Source organism: Lissotriton vulgaris, chromosome 12, assembly GCF_964263255.1.
Source record: "Lissotriton vulgaris chromosome 12, aLisVul1.2, whole genome shotgun sequence".
Taxonomy (NCBI): Eukaryota; Metazoa; Chordata; class Amphibia; order Caudata; family Salamandridae; genus Lissotriton; species Lissotriton vulgaris.
In genome coordinates this window covers 44,079,699-44,097,804 of record NC_141700.1, presented here as the reverse complement: position 1 = coordinate 44,097,804, position 18,106 = coordinate 44,079,699, and the positions used below count along the sequence as shown (strand labels likewise).

At 42.1% G+C, this 18,106-nt stretch overlaps 1 protein-coding gene across 1 annotated transcript in view; it reads left to right on the top strand.

Moving 5' to 3' along the window:
• Positions 1–18,106, top strand: part of IQCN (IQ motif containing N) — a 133,188-nt gene that overhangs the window by 90,311 nt on the left and 24,771 nt on the right. The window contains exons 10-15 of the mRNA XM_086946331.1: positions 1,871–1,975; positions 4,036–4,140; positions 4,695–4,793; positions 13,849–13,950; positions 14,756–14,857; positions 15,089–15,190. Coding sequence (XP_086802457.1) covers positions 1,871–1,975; positions 4,036–4,140; positions 4,695–4,793; positions 13,849–13,950; positions 14,756–14,857; positions 15,089–15,190 — 615 coding nt within the window. The remainder of the gene's footprint in view (positions 1–1,870; positions 1,976–4,035; positions 4,141–4,694; positions 4,794–13,848; positions 13,951–14,755; positions 14,858–15,088; positions 15,191–18,106) is intronic.

The following is an 18,106-nucleotide window of genomic DNA, read 5'->3' as shown; positions in this document are numbered from 1 at the left end:
CTAATGTCTTTTTTTTGGTCACTAGCGGTTGGACTGGTTTAGCTAGTGGTGGGATAGGTTGTTTGTTTTGAACAGTGGGGGTTGCAGAAGGCTGCTTGACTCCCCCTGTTTTTTGTCCCAGTTGATTCGTTTTGGTTTTTGCAGGAGTTGTCAAATCAGCTAATGCTTTTTCTATTTTCCCCAGTCTCATTTCTAATGGTTTAAGTACTTGTTTAAAAAGGTCTCCAATTTTGGTTAGTAATTGGTCATTGGAATCAGTGTTGTTGTCTGCCTCCTTACCTAATGGGTGGCCAGTTAATGTTTCCACAGTAATAGGTGCCGGGGTATCATGTAGTGCCTGATGGACAATCACGTTGCAAATTTCTTGGTCTCCTCTCTGTGGTGTAGTAGTTCGGGTCTCTCCTGTCTTATTTGGAATCTTATGTGATTTTTTTGACTTTTGGTTGTTCGGGGCTGTAGGTTTTTTCTTTCTTATTGCACCTTCCACTAGGTCTGGGGTCTTTTCTAAGTCCAAGGATAGTTGTGAGTCAGAAAGCTGTGAAACTGATAGATCAACCGTGGTTGGTAGGCTAAGCCTTTGACCACAGGCTTCACTCGGTCCAGGGTCCCTACGTTGATCCGGCGTTCGTGCATCCGCCAGATGTCCCATGGAGGACCTTTTTGCGTTTGCTAGTTCTTGGGACACTCTACGTTCTATCAAGGAGATACTTTGGTCTATAAAAGTGTTCGCTCTAGTGATAAAATTATCTATAGGACCTGTTATTTGCCCCTCCTTAGCGGCAGTTTTGCTTCTACTACCTCGTGTAGACATGATGGACATTTAAAATACAGTCTCACTTACAAAAGGGGGGGATTGACGTGTGGATATGCAGGCAGGACCCCAAGGTGGTATAAAACAGTAGAGGGAAAATATCTAGGATTTTGGGGTAAAAATGTGCAAACCAATAATTTAGGGGGGTGGCCCAGCCCAGTCTATAACGGTCTCTAATGGGCACAAACGGGCCCGCCCTTGGCCCGGGCTTCGCCCAGCGCCGCCCGCTGGCATCCCGCGGTTGCGGAATTGGTGGTCCTAAAGTAGAGCAGGAGGAGGGGCGGGAAGAGGCACCAGGTGTGCGCGATGTCAGGAGCGCAGAGAACCCTGGTCCTCGCAGTCTCGCTCCCTCACAACCAACAGCAGTTCAGGAATGGCAATACAGGGATCCGCTCTCCAGTTCAGCAGCACTCCCAGGTAGGCAAGGCAGGAAAAGATCCATGGATTACTGGTACCCAGCAAGAGTTTTTACGCCCAAGCGACTTCGAGCGGCACCATATGAGTGAAAATGGTGATGGACCCAACGTCTGCCATATTTTTAAATTCTACATGGCTAGGGAATTTGAAAAGCATGGTATTTCAGATAATCAATTTTGTCTAAAGTGAACTCTTGCTTCTTGCTTGACTAATATCTGACTCAAATCTTTTTAACTGATAATGTTGATCATTTAGAGAAGCTTGTCGGCTCTCCAGGAAAGAAGATCACCTAGGTCATGTCTAGTAAATGTGCCTTCAAGCACCATGGAGATGACCCTTGTGTTGGTAGCATTTAGTTGAAGCAAAGCTCTTTTCTGTCCAATGTCTAATGATTTGGAGTTTGTTAGCATCTGTATATATATAACAGGTGATCTTCAAGGGCATCTTGTTATATAGGACACAGCCACAAACCTCAAAATATGATCACCTGTGTGATTTACTATTTTCCTGAAAAGCGTTAAATGTAATTAAGAAGAAGGAAAGACCTTGAGTACAATTGCGGTTGACTCTTATTAGTTTCTAGTCTTGTCGTATCGTTTCTGACAATGTCCCTGTTCTTTTATATCGTCCCTATACCCACAGAGAGTGCTTCCGTTCAATGAGTGGGAGACAAGAGAGACCTCCCTCAGTGATGGACGGTGCTTTATCCCCGAACTTCAACCAACATTTTACTGCCAGTGATAATCGGTATGTTGTGCTCTAGTAGACTTGGATGGCAGATTTGTAGAGGAACAGAGTTTCTAGTGTACATGTTTCACCATACTAATTCAACACTAATCTTTATGGGTTCCAGAGTAGCGTGCTACTCCACAAACAAATTATTCAAAACCCCATCAGGGTTAGCAAGCGCTATATAAATCCAAACCTCTTTCCCTCTTCTATCCCGCCACATACCCTTCTCTATCCTAATAACTGAATAACATATCCACCACTCAAAATACTTCATATTTCACTATACTAATTTTCAACACTAATACTTTATGGGTTCAGGAGTAACGTGCTACTCGCCAGAAAAGCGCTTGAACACCCATCAGGGGTAACAGGTTAATGTATGAATGCAAACCTTTCTTTCCCTTCTATCCCTCTGCTATCCTTCTCATTCCAAATATTCGACTAATTTCCCCCATTAAATTACTTTCATATTTCACCGTACTAATTCACCACTAATCCTTTATGGGTTTCCGGAGTAGCGTGCTTCAACACCCATCAGGGGGAACAAGTGCTATATAAATACAAGCCTTTTTTCCTCTTCAATCCTTCTGCTATCCTTCTGAATCCAAATAACTGACTAACCTATCCACCACTTAAAATTTACTTGCATGTTTCACTATCCTCTATGGGTCCTGGAGTAGCGTGCTACTCACCGAAAATGCGCTTTGACGCCTCGTCTGGGGTAGTAAGTGCTGTATAAATGCAATTACAATACAATACAATGCACAGCTATGTATATCCCTACAGTGCATTGCTGTGAGCAACTGAAGCCCTCTAGGGGTGGGTCCAACATGACATCTTTCTGGAAGTTGATGTTTTATTTTTTTGCCACTCCTTAAGGTCTCTGAAGCTGAAATAATCATTCCCTGGGCAACCAGGATTTTTTTTATCTAACATCCACCCCTCAATCCATTCCTCTGTGCTCTCACCCCTGCCACACCTTTCTATGATGATCAGTTGCTTTGGACATAGGCCTATGCTATATAGACCGCCATACAAACATAAATATATTATAGGCGTTAAAGAAATCAGAGGTGGTTCTGGAGAGACATATTGAAAGAAAGAGAAAAAGACTTTGAGCCTGTGTGTGTGTGTGTGTTTGTGTTTTCTGAGGCACATGTCAGTACTTTCATGTTGTTAAAATGTGCAAAGTATTTGGGATGGGTTGCCACTATATTGACACTCATGCCATTACAAGTTGCAGCACATATATTAACTCTCTTCTGTGGTATACACTTGGCACTGGGCATCAAGAGCGTGTTTTGTTCTACATTGACTAGTCTAAAATGTTTCGAGTTCAATATATCTGCTGTTACAATGGTAAGACTTAAACATTACCCATCATTACAGCAACCCAGGTGGAGCTGTGAAACCAAACAGTTTATTATGTGACAATCCCAAATCCTCATCTAGGTCATAAAAAGGGCAAGACATTGCAAAATGGGGTGTAGCGCTAATTATTAAAACCCATTTCGTCTGAATCTGATTTCAGAATTACTGTCCAAACCTTAGTCCTTTTGTACCTGGAAGGGTACAATTCTGTGTTCCATGCTCTCCCCGACTCCTCTCTGGTCTTTGAAAGGTATTCTAACGTTTCATTACATCTGGCTGAAAGGAGTTTGTTCACACCACCCCAACCCTTAAAAAACTTCATAGGCTGCCACTCCATGTTGTTATTAATGATAGCTGCATCTTATGCAAGGCCATCAAAACTTTCATCCTTGCTTACCTGTCGAAGAGAGTTAGTACACACAACTCATAATTCCGATCCCTGCGCAAACAGTGGCTTGCACATGTGTTGGAATTTCCCAACCCAGTTGTAATCTGTTTTTTATGCACCCCTCTTTGTTTTATAATGTGTTTGTTGGTTTTTTACCAATGTTCATAAAGTTATTGTCATTGTATTTATAGAAATTAAAGAGATTGAGGCAAACTCATAGGATGAGATCTTGAATTCTAAAGAAACAATGGTTTTGCTGTATTTTTGTATCCCTTCTGAAACTGACTGCTTTTTTGAAAAAATGTCACTTCATTAGAACAAGCAGTCCACAGAATGACCGGCAGCGAGAAAGGCAATCCTTCAAGAGTGACTTTTCTGCACCAAGAGACTTTAGGGATTCTTGTAACACAAGAGAAGACAGGTATGTACTGATTGGAAGTCACACAGTTGTTTTCATCACATGGATCCATTCTATTAGTTTTTCAGATACACTCCCCCCTTTTTAACTTTATATTCAAGAAAATGTATTTTTATTCTTTTTATTTGAATTCCAAATTAACAAACGGCAGTCAGCAAAGCAGTAATTATTATTGTTGGTTTATCAACCCAGAATAAACCAGAATTACGTGGTTTACAAAATGAAAAGAAACAGAAAGGAAAGATGTTTTAAGGATCAAGGTATTATGAGTTCCATCTATACATAAATCATCATCAATACATTTTTTTAAAGCAATATTTTTTATGTATAAGAATTACATGAGGTTCACAATGTTGTTCTATCCTACTTGTAGCTTTCACACATAATAAGCACATTTATACGATCTTAAAGGAAAAAGTCCATTAATTTGAAAGGAGTCCATAACTTAAAAAAGAAGACTACCTTTTTACTCTTATTTATTGATGTAAAATCACCTTCCTTTCAACAAAGCAACACTTAAGAATGCATAACATTTCCCACTTTTCTCATATCCTTAGGGAGTTTGGCCAACGGAATATGAAACAGAAACTAGAAAAAGCTTCCTCTAAAACAGACTTCACAGTTCCTATGGATGGACACGCTCTTCACAATAAAAGGTATATTCTGATTAGCTACATTTGACTATTTGGGACAGACTGACATCAACAACGGGGATTTAGGCGAAGCTCTGTCACAGAGCAGTTGCGTTCATAAGGAAAATGGATGTGCCGCTTTCTTGTGAGATAACGTTAGACCTTTAAACCATTGTGAAATGTTATAATCATTTTCCTTGAAACATTGAAAGTACATGGCTATTGGTGAACCTTTTTTTCTTGCAACATCCTAAAAGGGCACATATGAAAAAAACTTTGCAAACTATGGATAGATCTTGTATTAATTGCTAGCATTATTGGAATAATGACAGAAAAAATTCATTTCCCCAGTGACAATGTCTGGTAGGAAGTTGTTTAAGAGTTACAGAAACTACCCTGTTTTCATCAGAAACACTTGTGGAGTGTGAGAATAAACACACCCTTTACATGTGTGCAAGTGCAAAACCCTAGCATAGGCAGATGCTGTTGATCAGTTATTTTGCCGGAGCAACACCTAACCAGCTATTCTTAGTCCCTTCATGACACACGCTGACCGATAGATGAGCTGGTGATTTAAAGTACTCAGCTATTTCCAAACCAGTGAAGATTGTCAGAACATCGCTTGATTTCTCGTAGCATGTTGAAATAGGAACAATACCCCGTAGACAAAAGATGTGTATGTAAAATATTGCATATATTCTTCCTACCTTGCCATCTGCATTCATGTACAGATTGTTATTCCAGTTTTCGTTTCTCCATTTTTTTTGTTACAGTTTTACTATTTAAAAACTTTAGTAAATAAAAGTTAAGTATGAATCATCATTACTCGTTAAGTGTAGATTTAGCAAATTAACCTAATCTCAAATGATTAGCCACATTTGTACTCTTAATTAGAGTTGTATGAAGGTTTTCCACAGTTTTATTCAGGTTTTAAAGATTCAATTATTCCCCTTTGCTAATTTGGCAAATCTTCCAGGTTTATCTTCGCCTTTGCTTGAGCAAAGACTTTGTTTCTCTAATGTGAGAATGTTTCCTGCTTAGTGAGATTACTTCTACTCTAGTCAAACCCAGTCAAACTGGAAATTTAGTGCACAATGGTTCCTATTCACAACAGGTTATGAGTAATCTCCTATAGATCCTAAAGGAATAGGAAATAGAATTTAAAAAAATTGTATTTATGACGATTTCCACATGATATTCCACAATTCCAGGACATTTTTTCAAGGCTCATTTTAGGAATATATGACGCAAGGTCTTACCTCGTAAATTTGTCCCCAATAGAAGTAGTAGAAATACTTGATGTGGTTATTAAAAACCATCAAAGTGTGCACAACCAAAATGCAATAGTACGAACACATAAACACATAATACATATCGATCAGCTTATGCTTCATTTCACATTTAAGAGGAAATATATCAAATTATCAAAAATTATCTTACGTTTCTGTAATGAAAAACAGTTGCAAGTTCATCATCTATCTTTAACAGTAAAATAAAAACGCTTAACCACCTCATGCGATTTCATAAGCAACATTCCCCAGGAGCAGCATAAAACACTACAGTATGTCCACAAAGTGACTGTGCATAGTGCAACCAGTGCTATTGTGCAAAGAACAAGATGGCTAAAATACATGTCTGGTTGACACAAAAGCAGCATAGCTGAAAGCAGTTAACTTTAAAATGTTGCTGACTGCAAATACTATTTTTATGGATAGATTTTGTGGATGGATTTAGCCTCCGCCTCACACCAATGAAGGGGGAAGTCTCCGCTCGTGCGGTCTTGTACATACATCAAGAAGAATACTTCTGATTTACTCCAGTTAATGTGGAGACCAGATAGGGCTCCGAAATGCTCTATTTCCGTTAATAGCGGTTGCAGGTTGATCTCTGGCTGTCTAACATACAGTGCTACATCTACAGTGCTACATCGTCGGCGTATAATGTCACTAATACCGGACCCGGACCGTGCTTAAACTGGAGACCTCTATGTAAATGGTTGTTCTGGAAATAACGTATGAGTGGGTCCATTGCACTTATGAAAAATAAGGGGAATAGAGGGCATCCCTGCCTGGTGCCTCTAGTTATGTCAACAGATTCTGATATTGTGCTGTTGAATCGAATGCTGGCCGAGAGTGCAGTGTACAACAATTTAACCAAGTACACAAATCCCTTCGGAATGCCCATCTTAGCCAATATGGCAGATAGGAAGGGCCACTTACAGAGTCAAACGCCTTCTCAGCATCTAACAAAGCAGCCACCGCTGGGTTAGTGGGGTTTATTCTATTAACTACTGAGAAAAAGGTCCTGAGATTTAAAGCAGTGGATCTATTTATGACAAATCCAGTTTGTGAAGGAGCTATGATCTGCTCCATTAAAAGAGCAAGCCTGGTTGCCATCATCTTTGCCAGGATTTCGTAATCAAAATTGAGTAGTGAGAGCAGACGGTATGAGCCGCATTTTTCAGGATCCTTACCAGGTTTGGGCAGTAGTACCAAAACCACTACTCTAAACGAAGGCGGGAGCATTCCTACTTCCAAGGCTTCTGCATATACCTCTAGCAGGTGAGGGGCCAATAGTTTCTTATAAGTATTATATAAACCTCCGAAGAATTCACCTAGGCTAGGGGCCTTGGAGGCATCTATGGCCTCAATAGCCTGCTCTATCTCCTCGGCGGAGGAGAAAGGTTCGGTTCGAAAATTTCTGTGCTCGTCAGGAAGCCAAACCATAGCAATCTCTCCCAGGTATTCCTTACTCTCATCTGTACTACCTGCTGTCTTTGTGGTATAAAGATCAGTGACATTTTGGTGGAAGGTCTGCCCAATGGCAGTTGTTTCCACAGTCATCTGCCCATCCATGTCTTGCAATTTGGTGATATAACTTTGCGTATAATGTGGCCGGAGCAGGCGCACTAGGGTGCGACCCGTCCGTTCCACTTTTCCGTACCTGCAGGCTTTTGCATATTTCCCTAAATAAAGTGCTTCATGGTCTGCATCTTCCATATATTCTGCTAGTAACTCCACCCTGTGGCTCATATATTGCACCGTGTCTCGGACTCTTCCTAACATGAACTTTCTGTCGAGCGTGGTCAATTCTCCTTCTAATCTAATAAGGTGGCATTGTAAGTCCCTCAGCACTCCAGTGTGTGTAGGGATGCACACTCCCCTAATACATGCGTTTAAAACCTTCCCCCAGGAAATTCTGTGTAGAGAGTAGAGACAGATCCTGTATTGTGGGCAAAATATTTCACTACTGCTGAGCGCAGTTCCTCTTTGAAAACTGTATCTTGTAACGCCATGCAGGGAACCTCCACTGCCTCTCTAGCCCACCCTCAGCTGGTAATTGTAGTGTCCTACTGAGTTAACCCATGAGATTGCCTTTTGTGATAACAGCCAATAGTCTAGTCGCGTCCAGATATTATATTGCTGTGCGTAATGTAATATAATGTAATGTAAACTCTACTTATAAAGCGCACTGTGACCCAACGGGTATCCTGGTGCTGAGAGACGAGGGACCTGTGGCCACAGATCCAGGGGAAGACCATGATGTATTAGGGCAGGAGAAAGACTGATGTTATACTCTAGGATGGAGCCAGGTCTTCATTTTCTTTCTGAACGGCAATAGGTCTTCCATCTGTCGCAGCTCCGTGGGGAGGCTGTTCCAAAGCCGAGCTGCAGCAACACTGAAGGCTTGCCCCCCCCCTCCCCCCAGTTTTGCTCTTCTAATCCTGGGTACTTTCACCCAGTTGGCCGAGGATGACTTTAGACAACGAGTAGGGGCATACCTGCTGAATTTGTTCTGCAGCGGTTTAGGCCCCAAACCACGCAGTGGCTTAAACACGATACAAAGGGATTTAAATTGAATCCTCTGCAAAATTGGGAGCTAATGAAGCTCCGCAAGGGCCTGAAAGGCAGAGGACTGTCGAGGTCTCATCAACGCGAACTTGGCCGCCGCACTCTGGATTCTATGTAGTTTCCCAAATAAGTACTTGGGGGACTCCAGCAGCAAGGCATTACAATAATCCAGCCGGCTCATGATGACGCTCCTTACCACCAATGCATGTGCCTGTGGTGATAGCATAGGGAGATTCTTCCTAAGGGCTCTAATAAGGGAGAAACAGCTCCCAGCGGCCTTGTTGACTTGCGTTTCCAAAGTCAGCTTCTCATTAAAACAGATTGCCAAGTTGCAAAACATCTCAGATGGTGCCAATGGAGAGTCAGAGGGAATAGGCCAAAAATCAGCTGGGAGAGAGTACGGCACTCTCCCACCAGCAATACATAAGAGCTCTGTTTTATCTGCATTAAATTGCAGAGAGTTATTTCTCAGCCAATGTACCACGTTCTGCATACAGGCATGAACATTGCCTAGAGTGGTTGACTAATCCCCTACCAGGGAAAGAATAAGAGTGTCATCAGCATAATTCACCAAGCCTATATCATGGGATTTAATGACAGCCATCAGGGGATGCATATAAGCATTAAATAATATAGGGCTGATCGCAGATCCCTGTGGGACCCCATAACGAATCTTGGCGAACTTAGATTGAAAAGGGGGAGGGACACTGCCTGACATCTGTTGGGCAGATAGGAAAGAAGCCACTTCTGCGCCATACCCACAGCTGTGTCAAACGCAGCAGACAGGTCTAACAGGATCAATATGGCAGAATGACCCCTGTCTGCTCGCATACGAAGATCTTCCAGCCCAGTCAACAAGGCGGTCTCTGTCCCATGTCCTGGGCTTAAGCCGAATTGCACGTCCTCCAGTTTATCATTAGCCTCCAGGAACTGGGAGAGCGCTTTGCTTACCAAACGCTCTATGATCTTCACTGGGTATGGAAGGAGAGAGATAAGTCTGTAGTTTTTTTTTTTCTCAAAAAGTCTGTAGTTTTTAAGACATGCTGGGTCAAGTGAGGGTTTTTTCTAAACATAGTGTGTGCATTTGGTGCTTAGGGGGTTAAGATGTTGCCACACTTCCTCTAGCTCCCAATTCTTACACATCTCCAATAGAACCATGAGGGTCCTTCGCTGTGCTGTCTAAATTAGGCTCCAACAGGATGTTCAAGTCCCCTCCCAGTAGAATGTGATTTGCAGCTAGGTTGTCTCACTGCACCTGGAGCTGTTCATAAAAAGTTTGGGGATACATTAGCTAGTAAGACTTTGTGTCCTGCCAGAGTCCCTGTCACCAATAGGAAACAACCTCTCGGGTCTGCATTTGTGTCAGTATGTATAAATGGCAATCGCCGGTTAACCAATATTGCTACCCCTCGAGCATATGCATATGAGCTGTAGCTTGAAAAGTATCTGTTGGGGCCCAAGCAGATGCGAATTTGGGCAGGGGAGTAAGCGATAAATGTGTTTCTTGTAGGTAAACTATGTCGGCATTATGCTGACGAACATATTGGAGTACTAATCTACATTTCTTCTGATTGTTTAGACCTCGAACATTCCAGGTCAGTAGGGTGATGTTTATCCTACGACATATTTCGACCTTATGTACCATTGTGGATTCGCTAGTGTTCTGTGCTGTTCCTGCGATATGTGAGTAATAAGCATGACTGACAAGTGAAATAGTAAAACTGCATCTTGTAACATTTCAAACAATTCTATACCCTTCCCCCCTCCTCAACCCCCACCTGGTGGCTGTCTGCCAGGTTCTAACCCTATATCTCCCAGAACAAACTGTTGATTCCTGTAACACCAACGTGGCTAACTTGCCCAATGCGGTAACATTGTGCTCCCATTGGGGTGGTGGTAACAAAACGTGGGTCACCCATGCCCTAGCGCCATATTGAAATATTGGTCCCACTTCCAAAAACCCATCTGTTAATTCAAGCTTGCTCACCGCTTCCTGAGATCTCAACACATGTCTATGAGGTTTGGCAATGTCCAATATCAGTTCTCTGTGTTCAGTACGTATTCCGCTAGCTGAGTATATTTAGCTGGCTTTGAACAGGTCCGCACTCATGCCTGATAGAGCTTCCTGTGAAGGTCCTCCAGGGGAAGAGCCACCATTCGTGTCACCGAATCCTGTCTGTTGTTGGCAGAAAAACTGGACCTCCTCAGGATTGTCAAATATTTTCGCCTTTCAATTAGCATCAACTCTGAGTTGCATAAGATATATCATTCCTCTTGCCTACATCTTATGCTGCTGATCCCTCATCCACTGTAACACTGATGCGAGCTTCGGGCCTTCGCCCTGTCTTGCACTTAAAATGTGCTTACTCACCATTCCTCTAGGAGCCTAGTTGTGAGGGCGAGGCCTTCAAGTTTGTGCTGGATATTCTCTTTTATCATGAACATCATTGCCGCTGCCTATTATTGCTGCAAGCAGACGTGGGTTCTGCGTCACGGGCAGCCCCTGCAATTAACTGCTGGCAGTGCTCCAGCGTTGTCGCTCTCCGGGTCTCATAGCGCCGCTCCAGTCCCCAATTTGATATCAGCAAGGGAGGGACCTCCGGACCGATACGCGAGCCTCCCTCCCGCTGGCCATCTCCTCTGCATCACAGCGCACCAAGGCCATATGCTGGGTCATAAAAGTTGAGGATTTGCCAGGTGTTGTGCCGGGGCGTCTCAGGAGTGTCCCCCACACACCAACCCGGCGACTTCGCGTTGCAGTTCACCCACCTGGAGACCTCGACAGTCCCCTTGCAGAATCCCGCTCGCATCGCATTACAGCCCTTTGTACACAGCTCCTCGAGAAAGGGTAATCGACCCGAAATGCATTGGAGCGACGATGATTTTGTGTAAAATCACATAAACTGGATGAAAGTAATCCATTAATGAAAGACTTATGAAAAGACCAACTCAAATTAAATAAATTTCGGAAATTCAACGGAGTCTATTTTCTTGAACCAGAGGGAGTGCCCAAAAACTGGGATGTGCGCACTGACCGTGTTCACACACATTTAAAGTTCATATTCTGGCGTAGACGGACGGTTACGCCACCAGTTGGAGCACCTTTAAAAACAAAAGATTCATTGTAAATATCTTACAAAAAAACTTACACCCTTACAACGCAGTGCATTGCCCACCATGTCTTTTTGTCTCAGGAGTGTCCACACTCGATATCGTGGCTCCGTCTCCTCTGCAGCTGGGTGCGAGCTCATCACACCCCAGGCGCCATCCTAGCACTCGACTGCTGGGAAATTCAATGGCACATTTCGCAGCTCAGCAGTGGCTTGGAAGGGCGGCAATCCGCTGCTTAGCTGCTCCAAGTGTTCCGACTTCAGGAACGCCGCATTTGGAGGGGATTGATTGAGGTTGAGCACCGCTTTGGATCAGTTTCCACTGAGCTTCATCTCTGAGCGGCCATTGCAGTCGCTGATTCGGCCACGCCCCTCACATTTAGCTCTAGGCTCCTAGAGTTACAAAAACATAAAAATTTATCAATTAAAATTTGGAGTCACATGGGTGTTTTAGAAATAAGAAGGGAGTCGTTGGCGAAAAGAAGAATTGGTATCTTCCTAGCATTCAAGACCGAGGAATCATTTCTGCATTGCTCTAGGGCTTCTATGACATCATTAATATACAAGCAAAACAAAGTGGGTGCCAAGACACAGCCCTGGCGAACTCCTCTCTCAATGGCGATACGATCCGTTAATTCTGCATTTGAACTCCAGCGAACTGGGCATAATTATTTACATGCAATTTATTGATTAAGTATACAATATTACCTGGGACCTCCATTTTCGTCAAGACTTTCCATAAATTTGGGCGTGGAATAAGATCAAACGCTGCTCTAAGGTCGATAAAAGCCACATAAAGTTTTTCATTTTGTAATGAAACATATTTCTAGTATAAAATGGCAAACAAAAATCTGGTCAATTGTGCTAATCTTCACTCTAAAACCAGCCTGAATGGGAGACATAATTTCATTAGTATTCACCCAATAAAGGAGTTTTTCTAGAATTTGCTTATTGAAGATTTTTTGGGCATTATCAATAAGGCTAATTGGTCTATAGCTTCCTGGTTCACTTGCATCTCCCTTTTTGTGAATTGTTACAATTTCTACCCCAAGCCAAGAGTCCGACACCTTGCCCCCCGCTGCTGTTGCATTTGACAATACGTTTAGATATGCAGACCAGATCAAGGGCTCTGACTCATACAAATCTCCAGGAAGTTTGTCCGGGCCAGGAGCTTTAGCAGGTTTTCGGGAGTCGATTGCTCTGCTTGTGTCATCAAGGCTAGAGATGACAGCGGCAGTGGGATCCAAAGTTGTAAAAACATCAGGATTATCGCTACTCTCAAAATCATTTAAATCCCCTGGGGCATAAAGGTTAGAGAAGTGTGTCACCCATTTGTCAGGAGAGATATTATAATGAAGTGACTTAGGCTTATCCGATTTCGTTTGGGTCACAAGCATTATGAGCAGCAAATCCGGAGGCGGTATTTCTGCAGGTTTTAGAGTGGAAATTCCTATTGTTTTTACATGGCTACTCCTAATCAGACGTAATTGTTTTCTGCATAGTATATCCAATGCTGATACATTTTGTTCGAGTTAAGTATGTGAACCTTATACCTTGAGGAAGGTTTCCAGCAACAAAAAAAGTTTCCTGGAAGGTTTTTCCTTGGAAAAATAGTTCTTCTAACAATTCGTTTTTGTTGGTTCTACTTCCTAAAGTGATTTCTAGTTAGTTTTTGTACCCACTTTTGCAGAAAGTAAATAAAATAACTTTGCTGACCCTTTTTCAAACAGTGAAACTGATTGATTTATAAGTTTGCATGCAATTTGGCTATACAAAAGCGTAGCGGGTAAAGGGAAATATATGTTACTGCCATTTATATGGCTGCCGATATGTTGTTCTAAACCCATTGTAAGTGACAGGGAAGTTGGATGAAAATTGCCTTGTCAGTCAGACACTCTTTTGACCCAAGTCTTTTGAAGTGTGGCAATTTTAGCCATAACATGATCTTGCAGAAGGATTTATTTAACATTAATTTATCATAATTAATTGCTTCTAACCTCATCTAAAGCCAATGCCGGTGTGCTTTTCAACTTCTGAACCTAATGAAGTTCTTTGATTTGGTATAGCTCAGTTTCCTGGACACATTGATTGCATTTCCTTGCTTTCTCCCATCTTCAGGGAATGGCATCCGACCAATCAGATGTGGGAAAGACCATCCTCAAAAACGGACCTTCCTGCATCTCGAGAATACAAAGATTCCTACAAAATAAATGAGAGCAGGTATTTTTGACCAGGTGGACTATTCAATCGAGGCAAAGAGTTCAGTAAATTATCAATTTAGGTGAAGTACAGACTACATGCTAAACTGCCAAAAGGAAATCCTTGGGGGCAATCGGAAAGATGTATTGAATTCCTTAAGAATTGGGTGATACGGGTCAATATTGAGTGCTACTATTGAAAGTAACGTATATTAGCTTTTAGTGTCACTCAGACACCTTCTTCATTTCCAAGTAGTCTGAAAAGCTGTTTCACTGTATTTTTCCAGATGTATTTTTTGCTCTAACTATGCATCGTAACCTACAAAATACAGCCATTTGGAATGTGAGGCATTGACTATGCATGCAGTTCCCAGGCCATCGTTTTGGGAAGGAGTCTCCAAAATTGAAGTAAATAAAATAAGTTTGCTCACCCATTTTCAAACAGTGAAAGTGGTTGATTTATACGTTTGCAAGCAATTTGGCTATACAGAAGCGAAGCGGGTAAAAGGAAATATATGTTAGTGCCATTTATATGACTGCAGATGTCATTCTAAAGCCATTGTAAGTGACAGGAAAGTTGGAAGAAAATTGCCTAGACAGACACTCTTTTGATCCAAGTCTTTTGAAGTGTGGTAATTTCAACCATAACATGATCTTACAGAAGTATTTATTCAACAGTAATTGATCATAACTATTTGCTTCTAACCTCATCTAAAGCCAATGCCTGTGTGCTTTTCAGCTTTTGAGCCTTATGAAGTGTTTTGATTTGGTATAGCTCAGTTTCCTGGAAACGTTGATTGCAATTTCTTGTTTTCTCCCTTTTTCAGGGAATGGCATCAGACCAATCAGATGTGGGAAAAACCATCCTCAAAAGCAGAACTTCCTGCATCTCGAGAAGATAAAGATTCCTACAATATAAATGGGAGCAGGTACTTTTGACCAGGTGGACTAGTCAATGAAGGTAGAGAGTTCAGTGAATGATCAGTTTAGGTGAAGTACAGACTACATGCTACATGTTTTTGTCTTCCAGAAAAGATGTATAGTTCATATAACATTATTGTTTTTGTGTATGCGTGATTATACCCAAATTTCAGATATTTTAGATTAGGGTAATTTATTTAGAAATTTGATTGCATTTCCTTGTTTTCTCCCATCTTCAGGGAATGGCATCAGACCAATCAGATGTGGGAAAGACCATCCTCAAAAGCGGAACTTCCTGCATCTCGGGAAGACAACAATTCCCACAATATAAATGGGAGCAGGTATTTTTGACCAGGTGGACTACTCAGTGGAGGCAGAGAGTCCAGTGAATGATCAAGTTAGGGGACGCACAGACAACATGCTAACCTGCCAAAAGCAGAGCCTTGGGGGCAATCAGAAAGATGTCCTGAATACCTTAAGAAGTGGGTTGTATGAGTGGATAGTGAGTTTTACTCTTGAGAGTAAAGTAAATGAGCTTTTAGTAGCACTCGGATACTTTCTTTATTTCCAAGTGGTTTGCAAAGACTATTCACAGTGTGTTTCCAGACTTATTTGTTTAACTAACTAGGTATCGTAACCTACAAAACACTGGCATTTGGGATTAGAGACATTTTTCATGCGTTTCCCAGGCCAACGTTTTGAGGAGGAGCAGGGCCGTACTGGCCGTAGCGGGCACGGGCAATCCCCCGGTGCGCCGAACGGGTGGGGGGCCGGTTTTGGAACCCTGGGGGCCGTTTTTGTTACACGGCTGTTTATTCAGCTTAGCTGCAAAATCAGCCCTGTAACAAAATCAGCCGAAAACAGGCCCTGGCAAAGACCTTGGTGACAGCGGGGGAAGTGTGGAGCGGCGAGCACTCTGGCAGGGCCGGTTTTGTGTCCGAGTCCGGCCCTGGGGAGGAGTATCCAAAATTCAAGTAAATTAAATAACTTTGCTCACCAATTTTCAAACAGTGAAACTGATTGATTTATACGTTTGTAAGCAATATGGCTATACAGACGCGTTAGCGGGTAAAGGGAAATATATGTTAGTGCCATTTATATGACTGCAGATAAGTTGTTCTAAAACCATCGTAAGTGACAGTGAAGTTGGATGAAAATTGCCCAGACAGACACTCTTTTGATCCAAGTATTTTGAAGTGTGGTCGTTTTAACCCGAACATGATCTTGCAGAAGTATTTATTTAACATTCATTGATATTAGCTACTTGCTTCTAACCTGATCTAAAGCCAGTTCCCATGTGCTTTTGGGCCTTAAGAAGTTCGTTCGTTTGATATAGCTCAGTTTCATGGACGCATTGATTGCATTTCCTTGCTTTCTCCCGTCTTCAGGGAATGGCATCAGTTCAATCAGACGTGGGAAAGACCATCCTCAAAAACGGAACTTCCTGCATCTCGAGAATACAAAGATTCCTACGAAATAAATGGGAGCAGGTATTTTTGACCAGGTGGACTACTCAATGGAGGCATAGAGTTCAGTGAATGGTCACTTTGGGTGAAATACAGACTACAAGCTAACCTGCCAAAAGCAGAGGCTTGGGGGCAATCGGAAAGAAATCTTGAAAGAAGTGGGTGATATGGGTGGATATTGAGTGTTACTCTTGAGAGTAAAGTAAATTAGCTTTTAGTGTCACTCAGATACTGTCGTCATTTCCAAGTGGTCTGAAAAGCTCATTCACAGTATTTTTCCAGACGTATTATTTTATCTAGACTATTGCAATACCATCCTACTTGGGCCCCTGAATATCTGTTTAATAGACTGAAGAGAGTCCAGGTGGCAGCAGCCAAACGTGCCATAAATAAAACCTGCAGATCATCTGCAGCTATTGCTTCGAAAGAATTGCACTGGCTGCCCTTGAAGCTGAAGATTCTGTTTAAGGCATTGTGCGTTGTGTTCAAGGCACTACAAAGCTCTAGTCCAGTGCCTTTGAGACCAAAACTGAACAGGCTACAGCCCAGGACAACATTTGCGCTCTAGCACAGCAAATTTGGTCTGTCAGTAAATTCCCGAAGGTGAGACAAGGTGGTCAGGCCTTTTCAGTTAAAGCGACCCAACTCTGCCATAAGATTCTGAAATCCCTCAGATTCACAAAGGAACTTCTGCATTTTAGGAATGCCTTGAAGACCTAGCTGTTACTCAAATAAGTTCTGCCATGCTTGGGGAAATTTATATGGTTGGTAGCTCTGTACCTATATTTATGTACCAGCTGCAGGATACTAGTTTTGGTCATGTTTTGCGCTCTATAAATGACACAAATAAAATGTAAATTGGTATCATAACCTACAAAACACTGGCATTTGAGGCATTGTCCATGTGGGTTCTAGGCCAATGTTTTGAGCAGGACTATCCAATATTATCACGCAAGGGCTGGGTCCGTGCCACTTATTTGGGATGACCACATGCAATATAGTTTTATAGCCCGGTGCCGAAGGCTATACCAGTTGTTAAAGGCCCTGAGCCCAAGTTATGGGCCTGAGCCACAGGCCAGGGCCTTTACTAACCAGAATAACCTGAGGCAGAAGGGCTATAAGTCTATTAGGTATGAAAGGGTAATTGTGCCGTCAAGGGTTTTGTTGAACTGTAGAGTATTCAAAATTATATATTATTTTGTGGTCCTAAGCATTTGACACCACTGATGCACAATTTGTGTCAGACAAAGTTTTTAAACAAATAGAGCTAATACCAAACGGTAATAAAAAGAGAGAGCAATAGCAGGATGTATGGAAAAGTTCTGTTTGTTTTAATTATTCACAAAACAAAAATAAAATATACATGGTTATACCATTTGTTGCAAAAGCTACAATAGGAAAAAATATCAATAAAACAGCCTATTTGCAGCAATTGTTGTAGCTTATCCACCTATTTACAAGTTATATCATTAAAAGCAGTGGAATAAGCGCAGTCGACGTTTCGGTCTCTAGACTTGCGTTATGGAGACCATCCTCAGGACAGACAAATCAAATCATGAATACCCTGTAAAGACAGGAATCAACTGATTTTATATCTCCCTGTGTGACTTTGGAAGTGGCGCTGCTGATGAAAACGCACAGACAGTCTATACTTCAGTTTTCTGTGTATTTAAGCGATTTGCAGGCCCTCGATCACTTTTAAATGAAATTCACTTAAAACGACGGTCCTGGTTAAACAAAGGTCGAAGGCGATCTCGCAGTTCAACAGGCAGCAGCAATGAATTGCTCTCT